At 50.5% G+C, this 14,693-nt stretch overlaps 7 protein-coding genes across 7 annotated transcripts; 3 read left to right on the forward strand and 4 right to left on the reverse strand.

The window, feature by feature from the left end:
- Positions 1-298: 298 nt before the first annotated feature.
- Positions 299-838, forward strand: N7532_006658 (YqaE/Pmp3 family membrane protein; the record flags this gene model as incomplete). Its single annotated transcript, XM_056619152.1, has 3 exons — positions 299-347; positions 531-606; positions 673-838. The coding sequence occupies 3 exons, from the start codon at positions 299-301 to the stop codon at positions 836-838; spliced, it is 291 nt and encodes a 96-aa protein (XP_056475311.1).
- A 377-nt stretch (positions 839-1,215) lies between these two features.
- Positions 1,216-2,081, reverse strand: N7532_006659 (signal peptidase complex subunit SPC3; the record flags this gene model as incomplete). Its single annotated transcript, XM_056619153.1, has 2 exons — positions 1,216-1,915; positions 1,936-2,081. 2 exons carry the CDS (start codon positions 2,079-2,081, stop codon positions 1,216-1,218), a joined length of 846 nt encoding a protein of 281 aa, XP_056475312.1.
- A 376-nt stretch (positions 2,082-2,457) lies between these two features.
- N7532_006660 (RTA1 domain-containing protein) lies at positions 2,458-3,526 on the reverse strand (the record flags this gene model as incomplete). Its single annotated transcript, XM_056619154.1, has 3 exons — positions 2,458-2,735; positions 2,796-3,187; positions 3,261-3,526. The coding sequence occupies 3 exons, from the start codon at positions 3,524-3,526 to the stop codon at positions 2,458-2,460; spliced, it is 936 nt and encodes a 311-aa protein (XP_056475313.1).
- Positions 3,527-4,056: 530 nt separating this feature from the next.
- On the forward strand, positions 4,057-5,972 carry N7532_006661 (fungal specific transcription factor domain-containing protein; the record flags this gene model as incomplete). Its single annotated transcript, XM_056619155.1, has 5 exons — positions 4,057-4,142; positions 4,216-4,638; positions 4,693-4,905; positions 4,975-5,243; positions 5,305-5,972. The coding sequence occupies 5 exons, from the start codon at positions 4,057-4,059 to the stop codon at positions 5,970-5,972; spliced, it is 1,659 nt and encodes a 552-aa protein (XP_056475314.1).
- Positions 5,973-6,191: 219 nt separating this feature from the next.
- Positions 6,192-6,795, forward strand: N7532_006662 (gamma-glutamylcyclotransferase family protein; the record flags this gene model as incomplete). The annotated part of the gene is made up of 2 exons (XM_056619156.1): positions 6,192-6,219; positions 6,272-6,795. The coding sequence occupies 2 exons, from the start codon at positions 6,192-6,194 to the stop codon at positions 6,793-6,795; spliced, it is 552 nt and encodes a 183-aa protein (XP_056475315.1).
- Positions 6,796-7,195: 400 nt separating this feature from the next.
- Positions 7,196-10,711, reverse strand: N7532_006663 (uncharacterized protein; the record flags this gene model as incomplete). Its single annotated transcript, XM_056619157.1, has 3 exons — positions 7,196-9,614; positions 9,662-10,443; positions 10,502-10,711. The coding sequence occupies 3 exons, from the start codon at positions 10,709-10,711 to the stop codon at positions 7,196-7,198; spliced, it is 3,411 nt and encodes a 1,136-aa protein (XP_056475316.1).
- Positions 10,712-12,050: 1,339 nt separating this feature from the next.
- N7532_006664 (eukaryotic translation initiation factor 4E) lies at positions 12,051-13,197 on the reverse strand (the record flags this gene model as incomplete). The annotated part of the gene is made up of 3 exons (XM_056619158.1): positions 12,051-12,264; positions 12,333-13,094; positions 13,163-13,197. The coding sequence occupies 3 exons, from the start codon at positions 13,195-13,197 to the stop codon at positions 12,051-12,053; spliced, it is 1,011 nt and encodes a 336-aa protein (XP_056475317.1).
- Between the last annotated feature and the right edge of the window lie 1,496 nt (positions 13,198-14,693).

Consider the following 14,693-nt stretch of genomic DNA (forward strand, 5'->3'; position numbering starts at 1 on the left):
GACGTACCTCTGGTGGAGTGACCGCGCGGGATGACGTCACATCAGCCCTACCGCTGAGCAGACCCAGTCGAAGCTTGCGATCAACCTATGAACCTCGTGAGCAATTCGCTGGCTCTGACGTCTTCACGTCGATCATGAAACGCCTCAACTCTGCCAAGGACGACGATGTCCCTATTTATATCTTCCTCCTCCTCTTCACCATCCTCTTTCTCAGCTTCCTGGCGACCGCCGACCTCTTCAAACGATCCAACAAAACCACCCTTCCGCATTAACCAACCACAATTCCACACTTGCAACCATGGCCGGCGCCTGTTCAATGTTGTGCTTGATCATCATCACAATCTTCAGTGAGTCCTTTCAGTTATTTTTTCATCCAGGACTGTCTTGCCAGCTCTCCAGTTCCCACGTCTCCCGGGCAGACATTTCAGCATGGGACAAGAGTGACCCGCTTCCCTGCTTGGTGTACCTTGGCGTCCACTAAGAGTGCAGCCCTGCCAATATATCTGTCCAGCAGCTAACACTGCTTTAAGTTCCACCGCTTGGCGTTTTCCTCATTTCCGGCTGCGGCGTTGACTTTTGGATCAACGTTCTGCTCACCATTCTTGGGTAAGTCCTATTCTTAATGTCTATCGACAATCAACGCAGACCAAAGCTGACTGTCCGCGCTTGCAGATACTTCCCAGGCCACATTCATGCATTCTACCTCGAATATGTCTACTACCAGCGTCGCGACCGGGATCCCTTGACTCGCGCGTCGCAGCGCCCGGCTCCCGGTGTCTACTCGGAACGCATCCAGAACGGAGGTCACTCGAATGCCCGGAACTATGGCACTATCTAAGCAACCTCCTCCTTCTTGGTCTTCCTGCGTTGGTGTACTCCTAAGATATCCTCGTGGCGATTCTCTGCTCAGCGACGGTGCTTCGTGCTCTTCAGTGAATTTTTTTGGTTGTTTTTCTGGTCGTATGGTGTTCTGCAATTTTCGAAGGAACTGCTAAAGTGGTGGAACTATCAATACGCATTCAGACACTTGGAATATTCTCGTGTCGAGTAAAACAATCCATGCACTGAGAACTGTTGGTTTTCCATTGTATGTCAAATGCGATGCATTAAAAGCATTTGAATTGCGTTATGCGTAAACACCCGATGTAGATGATCAAAATAGAAAGAAAATAAAGACATTCTTGAGTTTCAACATGAAAGCCCCGCCACACCTTCTCACGAGCTTTCCTGGTTCTCGGCCTTCTTCACCTTCAATGGCGGGAAATCAAACGCCTTGCTTCTCACCACCGTCCCCTCAGTCCTTGGCACGGCCCCCGTACCAGGACTCCACCACAAAGCCCCAACCCAAGGCTGCACATTCCACCCAACGGAGAGCGTCACGTTCTCGCGTTCCGCCAGGCGACCCGTAATATCACTGATCTGATACTTGGCCTTCTGACCCCGAAGTCTCAGAACGCCAGGTGTTTGAGCCTCGGCTTCAGCCTTCTTGCTCCTCGTCTTCTTGTCGGTTGCCTTTCCACTGCGCTTTGCTTTCTTTGGGCTTGCGCCAGTGATAGAGGCCGGGAGGAGAGGAGTGACTTTCTCTTTCAAAACATCCCAAGAGTACGGGGAGGGCGTGGCTGGGATGATGGTGTCCCAGATCAGAGCTTCCGAGTCGCGGAGCTGGGTGTTCTTGTTGTCGGAAGAGGAGTAGCTGGCATAGACGTAGACGAAGAGTTGTTTGGTGTTCCAGTTGAAGAGGGGAGAGAGGTCTGCGTCGAGGTCGAAGCGGATTTGCGCGTATTCCTCGCGCTTGCTGGAATAGTAGTGCGGTCGGCCCTTGACACTGAATGCAGGCGTGCGATTAGTCTCCCGGTTGTTTCGTAGAGCGCATGTAGCATCTCTTGCCCTGCGGCTTTGCTTTTCCCAATGTGCCCTTGTCGATTGGTAACTTACACCTGGACGTTCTTCAGCTGCACCGATGCTGTCGTAGCATCTGTGGGGAAGAGGAGTGTTGACAGCGCGGCGAATCCGGCCACCACCAGGGCGACGGTGGTGAAGAAGCCGAAGACCGACTGCAAGCGATTGATGGAGGAATGCATTGCGTGTGGGGAGTGGCAGGTCGTCGGAGTTGACACAGCGGATGAAGCCAGCTGGGCGTGTTTGGCGTTATCGATAAGCCAGCTGCTAATGTATACGGGGCCACTTTTCTGGGGCCACTCCTGGTCTGCACGCTAGTTGAAGTGTAGGCAGATTAATGGACAATAATCATAGGCCAATGGGATAATATTGTTCGGTTTAAATTGATAACTCAGGCTAAAAATCATATCGCTTTGTTGTCGCTTGGCTGAAATCTATCTCGCCAAAATCTTACAGTAACAAAACAAAAAAAATCACATAATTCCAAGGTTGCTCTAGTGTAAGGTCCGTCACCCCGCTGTATTTCTCATGTGCCGATTCAATACCTCTTTATATCCTCTAAATTTCACTGGTATAGCCTGACCCACTGAGCGAGGTCTTGGGCTCTTCGGAAATCACATTCTTGCGCGGCTTCACAGTAAACTCTTTCCAGCGATGTCCCATAGCCACTGCGGGATGCGCGCCGGTCATGCTGATACAGGCGATCGCGATCATGGTACTTTCCAGAACCATGAGAGCAACCTCATCATTTGCCAAGCTACTGTCGAATCCACCCTTGAGCTCTGCGACACGGAAGATCGATCGGGTAAAAATCGTCAGAATGGCGATGGCGAGACCTGGGAGGTCTGTTAGCATGCATTCCATCTTAGCTTATGGTTAGTTTCAGATGAACATACCCAACAAGAACATCTTCCACTTCCAGTTATGACGTAGAGAGTCTGTGGCCTCGTTCCGGGTCTCTTCTGGACTACGGCGCACTCGCAGGGCAAACTCTCCAGCCAGAATGATGAACAGTGTCAGCGACGCGACCTGGAAAGCCAAACCTGCAATCATAATGTTGACACCGGCATCGCTTAGGCTTTGTTCGTCAGACTGTGCAATGGAAGTGATTGCACCACCTGCTGCCTGGAGAATCAAAGCAAGTATATCGCAAGAGACGAAGATAATTGTATAGGTACGCGGGCGGATTCGGGAGATTTGTTCCCCGTAGATGATGACGATTCTTCCAAGGCAAAGGTAGATACCAGCGGTGAAGAAGGCGGGAGCAATGGTGAGGGGGATGAGGTACCTTTGAACGAAGATGTTAGCTATTCTGACCCATTATATCTGTGAACATTGTTGTTTGCAAAGAGATCACGTACAGGAGGAAGGCGGTAAAGTTAAACGGATTATTGTGCATCATGACTCGTCCGACATATCCCAGTACTTCGAGAATGAGCCCCGGTACCATTGCCACCGTATAGGTCCATGTTTTAAATCGTATACCAAACAAAAGTTGTACAGCCAGCAGGACGCCGAACAGGGCGAGGAAAAAGGCGTTGGCAGGAACGTTGGGGAGGTACTTGATATAGGCCCAGTCCATGGGACAAGTTGTCAAAGTGCAACCTTCTGTATTGATTTGTGACATGTCGAATCGGTCTTCAGAGGCCAGTATTTCAGGATATTCGGGATATAGAGTGGTGTCTCACCATCTTCATGGCAGTCTCATATGGTCTTATACAGCTCGTTGTCATCTTCGTGCCTTAAGCAATATACGAGCAGGCCTCCATATTTCCAGGCTTCGCCATGCTCGATCCTTTGGCGTTTGGGGGCTCTGCGCGTGTGGAGGGTGATTGGTGATAGATGTACTTCGCCCGCGGGCTGGGAGCCGCCAAGACGGACTCGGAGTGCGCGAGAGAGTCCGCGGATCGGCGACCCGCACGAGTTCACTCCGTGTCCGCGGACCACATAAAGTCCACCCCGTATCCGCCATCTTACTTCTTGTCCAGTCTGCCGGATTAACGGCGATGTCAGCCACGAGTGGTACGGATCGGGTGAAGACCTGCGAAAACTGTGTCCGAGCTAAAATTAGGTGTTCTCGGGCGCCGAATTCACCAAGTTGTGATCGGTACGCCGAGCTATTCCGCCTTCCTTTTACACTCTAGATCGAGAAGACTAATGATCTCGACAAGATGTCTTCGTCTACACAAAGACTGCTTTTTCCGACCGATCAAGTCTCGCAATAACACCAAGAAGAAGGCGACGTAAGCGTGCTCCGCCTTTGCTTACTGCTTATACGAATTCGTATGCGAAAAGCTGACCGCATCTGAATTCCAGACGAATAGGGCTGCTGGAAGACAAAGTCGATCAGATACTGGGTCAATTAAACTCCACATCTCAGCCAAAGCCTCAAAACGCGCCACCGACGCCGAAGAGCTGCGAGAGTAGCCCACATCCGTGCGATGTGATTGGCAACGGATTTATTAGCGAAGACGAGGCAGCTTTCCTGCTCAATAGTTTCCGAGACATGATCCCATGTTTCCCATTTGTGCAATTATCAAAAGACACAACTATCAAAGACCTCAGATCGGAGAAGCCGTTTTTACTACTTTCGATCCTATTGGTGTCCTCGTTTCAGGATGTGCCTTTGCACATGGCCCTCGAGGAGATTTCCAAGAACTACCTCGGGGCTCACGTTCTCCAAGGAAATCATCCACAGCCCCTCGACACGGTACAGGGGATATTGATTATTTTAGCAGGGTATATTTCTACAATGTTTTGGTGAATGTATCGACATGCTGATAAAAATGACAGAACTAAGCAAAAATCTCACCTCATGCGATTCTCAAAATATCTTCATCTTGCACATGCTATCATCAATTGCTGCAAATTTGATCGCTCGACAAAAATACGAATGATGAGACAACGGCTTGATGTCATGCTGGACGAGGCCGGTCCGGCCGAAACCTCGGCCATACAGAGGGAGGAAAGACGAGCGTTGATTGGGTTCTATCTACTTGATGCAACGTGAGTCTGATCAATCGCGCGCTAATTTACTTTGCTACCTCCAAATTTTGCTGACGTATCAATAAAAAGCTCTTCCTTGGTGATGCAAAAGGCAGGGACAATGCCCTGGTCACCTTTCTTAGAGTCATGTGCTCTGAAGTTGTCGCAGGAATGCGAGTATCCCACAGACCGTCATTTAATAAACTATGTTCAGCTGCAACACATGCTTGGGAGAATTGATGCTTTGGTTATAAGAGAGGAGCAAGTCCCACCATTAGAGGTCAATGGTATCATTCGCTCGCTCCTAGCCGATTTTGAAGAATACAAATCCCAGCTTCCTTTCCCTGTCGACAGTGATGGTGAGTTAAGCTTGGCCCCGATGTCCAACGTTCGAAAATTATTAACACACAATCCAACTAGTGCTCGCGGCCCTACAAGTTCGTGCATTCAGGGTCCATATTTATCAATCGGCTGTTTTCGACTTCTACCCACCTTTTCACAATATTACCGATCAGTCTCTGGCTTTGCCTCGAATCGAAGCTCTTTGCCATGGTCTCTCAGCTGCCAAAGACTTCATCACATTTTATTTCAGCCTTCCACTCGGCATCGAAAAGAGCTACAGTTACCTCCATTGGGTAAATGCCGGATTCATCATCGCAGCTTCATGCAAACTGGCTATCGCATCTCTTGAACCTTCCGTCCGACATAATCCCCAAGTCAAAGAGCTCCGAGAGTCACTAGACTATCCCCGTGAGCTTTCAAACCTTACCCAGCGCATGTATGCTGTCGATAGAGAGTGCAAAGGGAGCAGCGGGGATCAGCACGAGACGTTTTTCTATCAAGAGTGGCTGCGACACCTCGGCGAGTGGTTTGCAGGAAAGTATCGATTGGCGGAGCTAGACAGCTCCGAGATCAATGATGGCGGACTGGCGATTTCTGCAAGCGGTGTCGCTGACAATGGTCTCTATGGAGATCCTCCGCAGGACACCGATTTCCCTTGGGCAGATCTTCAGGATGTCACAGTCGAGGAGTTGTTGAATGCTTGGCTGGGGCCGATGGCTATGCCTAATTTTAATCCCTTTATGTAGTAAAAATATAGTGACAGACGCACGTATAATGTCAGAATTTGCCTTTGGGCACCTCAGGGTAACATGGACACATATATGTCTTGTCACGTCCAAGCAATCGCTTTAGTAGACCCAATTCGGCGGCCGGCGGTGGATCCAACCCCGCAGACCTCAACAACCAGAACTGTGTCCGCCTCAAACATATCGACATCCTATCCCAAACTTGAAAGAGCTCCCACCATGGGCGATCACGCTCTCTTTTTCTATGGTAAATTCCCGCGAGATCAGCGCACGACAACTCCATATCCTAATAATACCAGGAACCCTGATGGCGCCACAAATACTCCACCGCGTCATCCACGGCCGTACAGATCCAGAGCCATGGCAAAAAGGCCTTCTCAGATTTCGACCTGCCATTCTACATGGCTACAGGCGCCATCGTGTCCGACACGCGGAGTACCCAGGCATCGTGCCGGCAAAACCTTCTAATGCACCATCTGGTGGATCTGCGCCCATAAGCACGTCTGTGCTAGGCACGCTTGTATCTGGTCTCACGGATGGGGATATCTACCGGCTGGACCTTTTTGAAGGAGAAGAGTATTCCAAAGAGCAGGTGACGGTTCGCACATTACGAGAGGGTGATAATGGGCAAGGAAAGTTGCAGGATATTCTGAGTTCTGCTGGGGAAGATAGTGACGGCAAAGGCGAGGAAGTGGTTGCTGTAACCTATGTCTTCACGCTCGGGGAGGAACATCTCGAGGAGGAGTGGGATTTTGAAACCTTCAAGCGAGATAAGCTTGCCCGCTGGATTGGAGCAGATGAGCGACAGTGGCAAAGCATGTGAGAAGTCCTTCAGCCTACATCTCAATGAACTTGCTTGGTGCATTACAGGCGAATATGCGAATGCCCAGACACTGTGGGGTAATTGATATAGGACCATGCTAGGTCATACTAGTACTAAAAGGATGTCTTTACGACTTCAAATAAAAATAAATTGGTATCTCATGCATCTCAAGAAAATAACACGAAAGGTAAGAATAGTCGTACATGAAAAAATGAATAAGAATAGGTCCCTCCATTCTTGAACGCCTCTATCCCGGAGCAGGAAAATGCACAGCAAGATAAATAAGTGAAAACAAATTGAAAATGAAACTTCTCAGGCTTAACCTCGAACAGGATGCTTCGATGTAAAGAATGAAGTCTAGAACACATCGAAAGAGAAATAACGAAGCAAATGAATGGGTTCAGTCTTTGCGGCTGTTCCCATGGGAGCTTTTCCGTGCTTCCTTCGGGCTGGATGGGGTGGGTGATGCCCGGACCTGAATTTCGACTGCCGGAGCTCGTTTCTTTGTGGGCTTTGAGTGGCGGGGGTCAAGAGGGTGGTCGGACTCGGCGGCGATCGTCACATTCTTGTGGTGTTTTTTCTTATCCGCAGGAGCATGACTTTCTTTGGCCGCTTTGTTTTTTACCCTCTTTTTTGAGGCCTTGTTCTCCGAAGCAGGCTTGACCTCTGAACAGTTAGAAGAAGAGACTTGCTTCGCCTTTTGACTATCAGGCACCTCGACCACATCGTCGTCCTCCAGTGCACTTGGGAGAAGTTTCGGAGGATCGTTCGCAGTGGATGTCTTGGAGGATTTGTCGGTTGAAGTAAGCGGCGTCGTGTTATTCGGTACTAGCTGAAGCTGGTCCGCGGAGTCATCTTCCGGCTCTTTTTGGGCCTGAACACTGGGAGAACTCGGCGGGGAATTTTTGGTAGCCTCTTCAGCCAGAGGAGGGTCTTCATGCTTCAGTGGCTCGTCCATATTTTCCTTCTTTACTTCCACATTCGCCTCGCTCGCACAAGAGCCCAAGAGATAAGAGACAGGTTGTTGGTCTGCCAAGATTTTTTCTCCCGCGGATTGACCATTGTTGACTTTATCCTGCTCCTGGTAGAGCCGATCAAGGAAATCGCGAAGTCGCTGGCGGAGCAGTCCTGAGCCAAATGGCGGCCAGTCCTCCTGTTCCATTTCGCGTTGAAGAAGCTTGATAATAAACTGATCAGGATCTTGGGCGAACTTCTCCAGGTAGGCCAGCAGGTAGAGACCGCAATCCGAGTAATTGTTTTGAAGGGGGATCTGACGAGCGCGCATCCCCTTGATATCCTTGGGGTCCACATCCTTGCCCCGTTTGGAGGTGGATTCCTGGCAGATGTAATCACGCAGGATCTTGATGGTCGGCGAACGGCCAAGGTCGAGAGAGTCGAAAGTAATAATTGTCGTCTGGCTAGGATCGAGTTTGTGACCAGCATTTCCCTTCTTCTTGGGGCTCGATGTTTGCTGAGAGGTATGGATGGAATCTGTCTGGATTTCGGGAGGCGTCGCACCCAGTGCCAAGGCTGAGATTTTGGAGTTAAGAGAACGCTCCGCATTTTGTGAATTTGGGGATTCGGAAGACGTCGGGCTTTGCGCCTTCTGCGCAGTCGTCTCGGTGATAGAGAGTGTGGAGGGGTTGAACTCGGGCTCAGGAGACTCAGGAACTTCCTGAACCTCGCTTCTCGATTCGCTGGAGGGCTCCGTATCCTTTGCGGCGGCTGGTGTTGATTCATCATCACTCTGGGCCTCAGCTTCCCCGTCGGAGTCACCGAGCAGACTTGGCAGGTTGCAGATAATAGCAACGTACCAGTGTGCGCTCTGGTTGATGGGTACGACAACGTAATCGTAGCTAAATAAGTCGACATTTCTTGTCCACTTCGCGACACCGTTGTAGTTGATACCGCGTTGACCTCGGGGCATCTTTGTGAGCGTGTCGTAGAAGTAGGAATTGAAGAAGTAGATTTGTTTCGCGGCCTCCTTATTGGTTCGCTCCAGATGGTCTTGTAAGAACCGCATGTAGAATGCAATGAGATTATCATTCAAGAACTCGTCATCACGCAGCCGATCACGATCTTCAAGGGCGACTTCGGCCTTTTTCTTTCCGTACGGAGGATAGATCAATGGATGTTCCCAATTTTTTCGGAATGGGTCATCCTTCAAGGGGAATTTCGGAAGTTGTTCGATCGTATCGTGGTCATGGTCTTTCGTTACGTTAGATAGTCGAGCTGAGCGTCGTTCTGTCGAATGAGACTGTTCTCCGGTAAGATTTGTCTGCTTCAACTTCTTCTTCTTTGGAAGCCCAATATCGCTTTCATTTTCGCGTTCGCTGCGCTCTCTGTTCTTGGCAGGCGGGTCGGCCTTGGGGATATTCTCAAATTTGCGAATACCGGACCTTTCTTTTGTAGGTTCAAGTGGATCGCCCTGCAAAGCAGAGGACAGCTTTTGACGAGGCGGGGGAGAAGACGGGGGTTGACCTGGCTCAGCTGAAGAGCTGTCGATCAACGGCTTTCCAGGGCCGTCGCCATGCCCAGCCATATCCTGTTCATAGGTTTTGAAGACCGAATCTATGTCACGCCGCCATTTCCCCTTTGTCTTAACCTCTTGTGCCTGAATCGATGCCATGAATCGACCCTTCTGCGCCAACTCCGTAAATTCGATGTCCACCCGGTCATCCAAACCTTCAATGCGCTGGGATAACATGACCCTTACTTTGCAGCTGGGCTTGCTCCCATGAAAGATCATCTGAATCTGACGTAGGGGGATGCTCATGTGTCCATGCGAGCCAAACTCTCCCAGGTCAATGCTCTCATCGCTTAGATAGATGATGTTGCCATGGCCATTCTCACGTGGCTTCCTCACAGGACCAGATCGAAGATACACAAAACTGAAGGATTCCCTCGAAGGTTTGTGATTGCGTTTGATCCTCTTCGGCCCCTTGGCGGGGAACTTGCAAACTCCGTAGGCTGGATATCAGTGGGCGAGCGTTTTCGTGTTGGAGAGGGTGACAAATGCTTGTTTTTGCCCTCGCGGACCCGCTTTTGCTTATCGTTCAATTGTCTCGGTAATGGTTTGGTAGTTACATCGCCTTGTAACTCATCTGGACTTTCTCTAGAATCGAGGATCTGCCGCGAAGCTGGTGTCGCAAGATTCGAAGCAATACCTTCTCTCCTAGAAGCGTTGGCTTCAGGACCGGCAAGTCTTTGCTTCTTAGCTTGTGAGGTGAATTTTTCGTCTGTAGGAGATTCAGATTGTACGCTTGAGCGTCGGCCTTGGACAGGGCTTCGAGGTACCATGACACTGCCTTCTACGTCGCGGAATTCGAGATGTTGCTGGTTGGAAGTAATTTTCTTCTGGACAGAAGAAAACCGAGAAGCATGATGCCTGTGCCCCATATCCCCGCCCTTGCGAGTATACTTGCCATATGTCAGGTCGTGTGTTTTGGTGTTGCCATCATGTCGGTGCCGTTTGCTTGGGCGAGTTGATTGTTCGGGCTCAAGAGCCTCATCGGCGCGGGGCCGATTCATTTTGGGATAGGACGCAAGTTCTGCCTTCCCCTGGGCAGACTTACCCTGGGCGCGAACCGGGCCACTATCACGTTGGTTATGGGAGATCCTGTCAATGGGCTTGGGAGCAGCTGAAGCCTATGAAAACCGGGAGTAAGAACATATTCCACGATAGAGAACATAGTCAGGAACATACCCCAGGATTCACCTTCTTCTTGGAAGCTCCAGGGACAATCTTCACGGCATTCTTGTCACTAACAAAGAAAGAAAAGAAGGTTAGCCTAATGTCCTTCAGTTCATGCGAACCAACAACCAGCAGCAGGGCATACCGGTATGTCGCCCCGAATAGCCGAGCCTCTTCTGCGCGGTTCTGGCGGTCATCGGGAATTTTGGTCTTGTTCGACATTTGCGAAGTATCGTCGCTCGAGCTGGCGGCGGTGAAAATTAGCTCGTGGCCGCTGGTAAAGACGCGCTGAAAGGGCTGATCTACCTGTCACTTGTAGAATCTATGGCGAACTGCGAAGTCGGCGATCGCAATTGTCCACGGATGGAGGTAGATACAGAATTGGGGTTGGAATTGTTCGCATAACTCTGGGAGTTCTGAAGGTAGAAAATGTGGGATCAGTATGGGCTTAAATCCAGAAATTAAGAGAAAAGATGAGCGACAATGCTGACGATAAGTGACTAAAATCCGCAGCATGTCTTCTTCTCAGGCCATTTATGGTGCACGCCACAGGAGATTGAATAAAGAGATGCCGCAGTGAAGCAGAAACCGTACTGCGAAGCTAACGTACCTGCGGGGGAGCAGTGATGTTGTGCGGAGGGGAGAGTTCGGTTTCGTGTAGCGGGGCGTCTTCGTCCTGTAGCAAAAGAGAGAACTCGGGGCGGGATCGTTTCCTTTGTCGACCTTTTCGTGTCAGTGAATGAGAAAGTTCTCGCCGGCGTACTGGCGAGTGTTCGCGTGTCAGAAGTGGTTGCTGGTGCTGGGTCGGTTGTTGGCGATTGTCGGTTTGACGTTGACTAAGGCGTTGCGGGGACAGGCTGGTCAGGATCTCATTCAGACTGCTGAAGAAAGGCATTCGGGCAGCGCCTCGACTATGACAGGACCATGCGCAGCATCGGTCCCATCCTAAGTGCTATCTTTCTTCGCGCATGGGCGCGAAATATCCCATGCGGTCAAAGTTACTGCTATCTTCTATCACAAGGCGGTCAGCGACGGGCGCCCGTTTTGCCGGAAGCAGGCGACAGATGCAGTGTTCAATGCAGATCAAATGAACAATATGGTATTGAAGATAGAGAATTTAAGATATGTCAAATGTTAGGAGTGAAAGAAGAGGAATCATCAGATACATTGAGCATATTGGCCAGGGATGGGTAATTAGGAGCCATCGACCCGACTGATACAATAGCGTGAGTTTAGTTAGACCTATACTGACATACATCCATCCGCAGATGCAGCAGCCTTGTTTTGTATAGATCATGAAAAAGAACAAAAAAGAGAGAAGTAAAAAAAAAGAAGAGAGGCAGAAAACATCACGCGTGAGCTTGAAGGTACAAAAACGGAACAGACATAATGAGTCCACTCAAGACATAAATTTAAATCAAACCGCTGAGTTCGCCTCGATGCCCCACCGTCCCCCAGACCCAAACGCGTCCCAATGAGTAATTGTTGTGCATGATATCCTTTTTTTCTTTTTTAAATGACTTTACTGTACAGGGCCCATAGGCCAAGCTCGAGGTTAGGTTCATGAAAGAGCGACGCCCTTGCCTTTATCCGAGTCATCATGCGTGTTGCGCCGTCGCTCGGTTCCGAGGTGGGCACCAGGGTTAGCTGCAACCGCGGCAGCCTTCTCCTGGCGCGCCTGATCGATGGCAGAGCGCTGGGCAATGCTGTCGTCGTGACTTTTCCAGACGATGTTGGTGTCGAGAGGGAAGGCGAGCAGACGCTTGATTGTTTCTCTGTGGCATGAATTAGCTCAAATTCTCCAAAGCAGGTGGGCTCCCAGCAACGCAGCTCCTGATCTTACCTGATTTTAATGTTCCGCCCACCATCAATTCGCGTCCACACACTCAAGACGTCTTCGCCACCACGCACACTCAGCACGGCGCCGCAAACTTCGTCGCCAGCCTCGGCGAATTGATCGCCCACCATGGCCAGGAGCAAGTCTTCCCAGTATCTATCGGCCACGCCCTTCTTCAAACGAACAATCCACTTGCCACCCCGCTTATTAGCCTCATCCTCCCACACAGGGCGAATGCCCTTCTTGAAAATGTGATAATCCGACACTGTCGGCAGAAGGGATGGCCGTTTGAGATGCGAGTACACGGCCCAGAAGCTCTCCACTGACGATATCGACGCGAGCGGTACCGTCGACTTCTCGTAGTCGGAGTACTTGGGTGTGGGAGGACGGTACCAAACAATCCAGGTAGACTTGAGCGGGTGCTCGCCAAAGCCGGCAACCGCGGAGTTGGCCATGACCTTGGCCTGGAGAGCCTCTTCGTTGTCTCCGGAGAAATCCCGCTTCTCCCCAGAGGTTTTCACATCTGAGGTACCGCCGGGTGTCTTCGGGGCGCCGAATGAGGCGAAGGCGCCGGATCCGAGACCGAAAGCAGATGATGCGTTCGTGGACGGGGATGAGACACCGCCGGACATGGGGGATATGGCATTAAAGGGATTCGAGCGCCCGTGGGAGCTATCAGGGCCGAACCGTTTGGATGAGCGGGGCATTTCAACACGAGCACCGTCCTTGCCATCCGTCCCGGACATGGACAGGGACAACTTGGAAGAGCTGCGCACCAAAAAAAACAGTTGTCAGTATCACTTGTTCGTATGGAGAGCGACAGAAAGGCCACTTACTTTGCTCGGCGAGTCCACAGGTTGGCATTATCCATCGCGGCGGGTTAGGCGGGCGGAGACACGAGAGGTCATCCGGGAGAACAAAAGGCTTGTAAAGAGCGACAATGGAGGGACACGCGCGGACTCTGGTCGATTTAGTGATGTATGTGAGGGGAGCAAGATGCGAAGGTGCGCGCAGGAAAAGAGGCGGGATGGATGTGGTCGGCGGAGGAAGCGGAATTGAGGAGGCGGGAGGGGTATCGTTGAGAAGTCGGGAGGCGATGAAAGGGCACGGGCGGATGAAGTTCAGAAGGAAGCGAGGGAGGCGGGATCGTAGTCGAAGTTGCGAGGCGAGAGGGTCGTGGAGGAGTAATTCGTTTCAAAGGAACAGACGATGGCAGATGAATTGGAGACTCGAACAGCTCCATCGCGGCCAATCAGCACGGGCCTCGCCTGCCGCCCGCACCGTCTTTTTCCCGAGGCGGCGATCAAAAGCCGCGATTTTTTCGCCATTTCTTTTTCTTCTTCTTTAACCCAAGACCACCAACTCAAATCAACGTCGGCGTTTCGCTTTCTCCCCTGCACCGGCGTTTCCGATGAGTGTGTCGAGATCAAAATGTCGCATCTAAAACCATCATCACGAGGGCTCTCAGCTTCCCATGATACGTTGATGACCTGATTGACGACACACTCCCAAGCTTACGCGAATGTTGAAGTTTATGTCGATAGCTGTAGGGTATGTTCACGAATAGAACTCGAATTTCCACCGTGATTCCTCCCATACGCCCTTCCCTTCTAGATGATGATAATCCATGAGCTCTCTGGTAATCCAACGTCTCAACCGCCTCCTATCGGGTAAAATCACTTTGCCTGGGCTGGTTGGGCATGAGGTCGATTGGCAAAGTCTGATACGAACCCATCCTACCCTCTATCATAATACTAGGCCGTCGGCTTGTTCGCAAACAGTCGCTAATCAGACATTGCAGTCCTCGAATAACTCCAAATGTCATAGTGGGCGCCGGTATAAGATATCGTTTCTGCGAGCCACTTGTCCTGTTTCTACCCGTCCCCTTCCCCAATAACAAACACATATCTTTACATGCGCTACCGAATGGCACCCGGGACCTCATGTAAATCACTCATATTTAGGAGCAATATCGTCGTCAGGGTCTATAGGAAATATGTCACGAATGAGCCCTGTTGCCTTGCAGAACCGAAACAAACCACGAATGAAGATGCATTGCACTCCTGACCACCCGCAATGCTAGACATAATAGAGCAAATCTCATACAAGCACCAAAATTTGGAAATATTCGCCCTTGCAACCTACCATGAAAAGCACCCTGCCAAATTAAAACCGCAGTATACAGGGCTCTGGCTTCCCTTGAGATCGCATGGTTGAGTCTGCGAAAAAGACAAAGTAGGTATCTTGCAAATGGACTTACACCAATATTGGCTTATTACTTAATATGTCGGAACTGTATAGTATACCACATCTGACAGTAGAAGGGATCGAAGTAGCCAAGCGAAAGAAAGTGAAGGGGAAGTGAGG

The sequence above is a fragment of the Penicillium argentinense genome (assembly GCF_028826775.1).
Source record: "Penicillium argentinense strain IBT 30761 chromosome Unknown utg000005l_segment0_segment0, whole genome shotgun sequence".
Classification (NCBI taxonomy): domain Eukaryota; kingdom Fungi; phylum Ascomycota; class Eurotiomycetes; order Eurotiales; family Aspergillaceae; genus Penicillium; species Penicillium argentinense.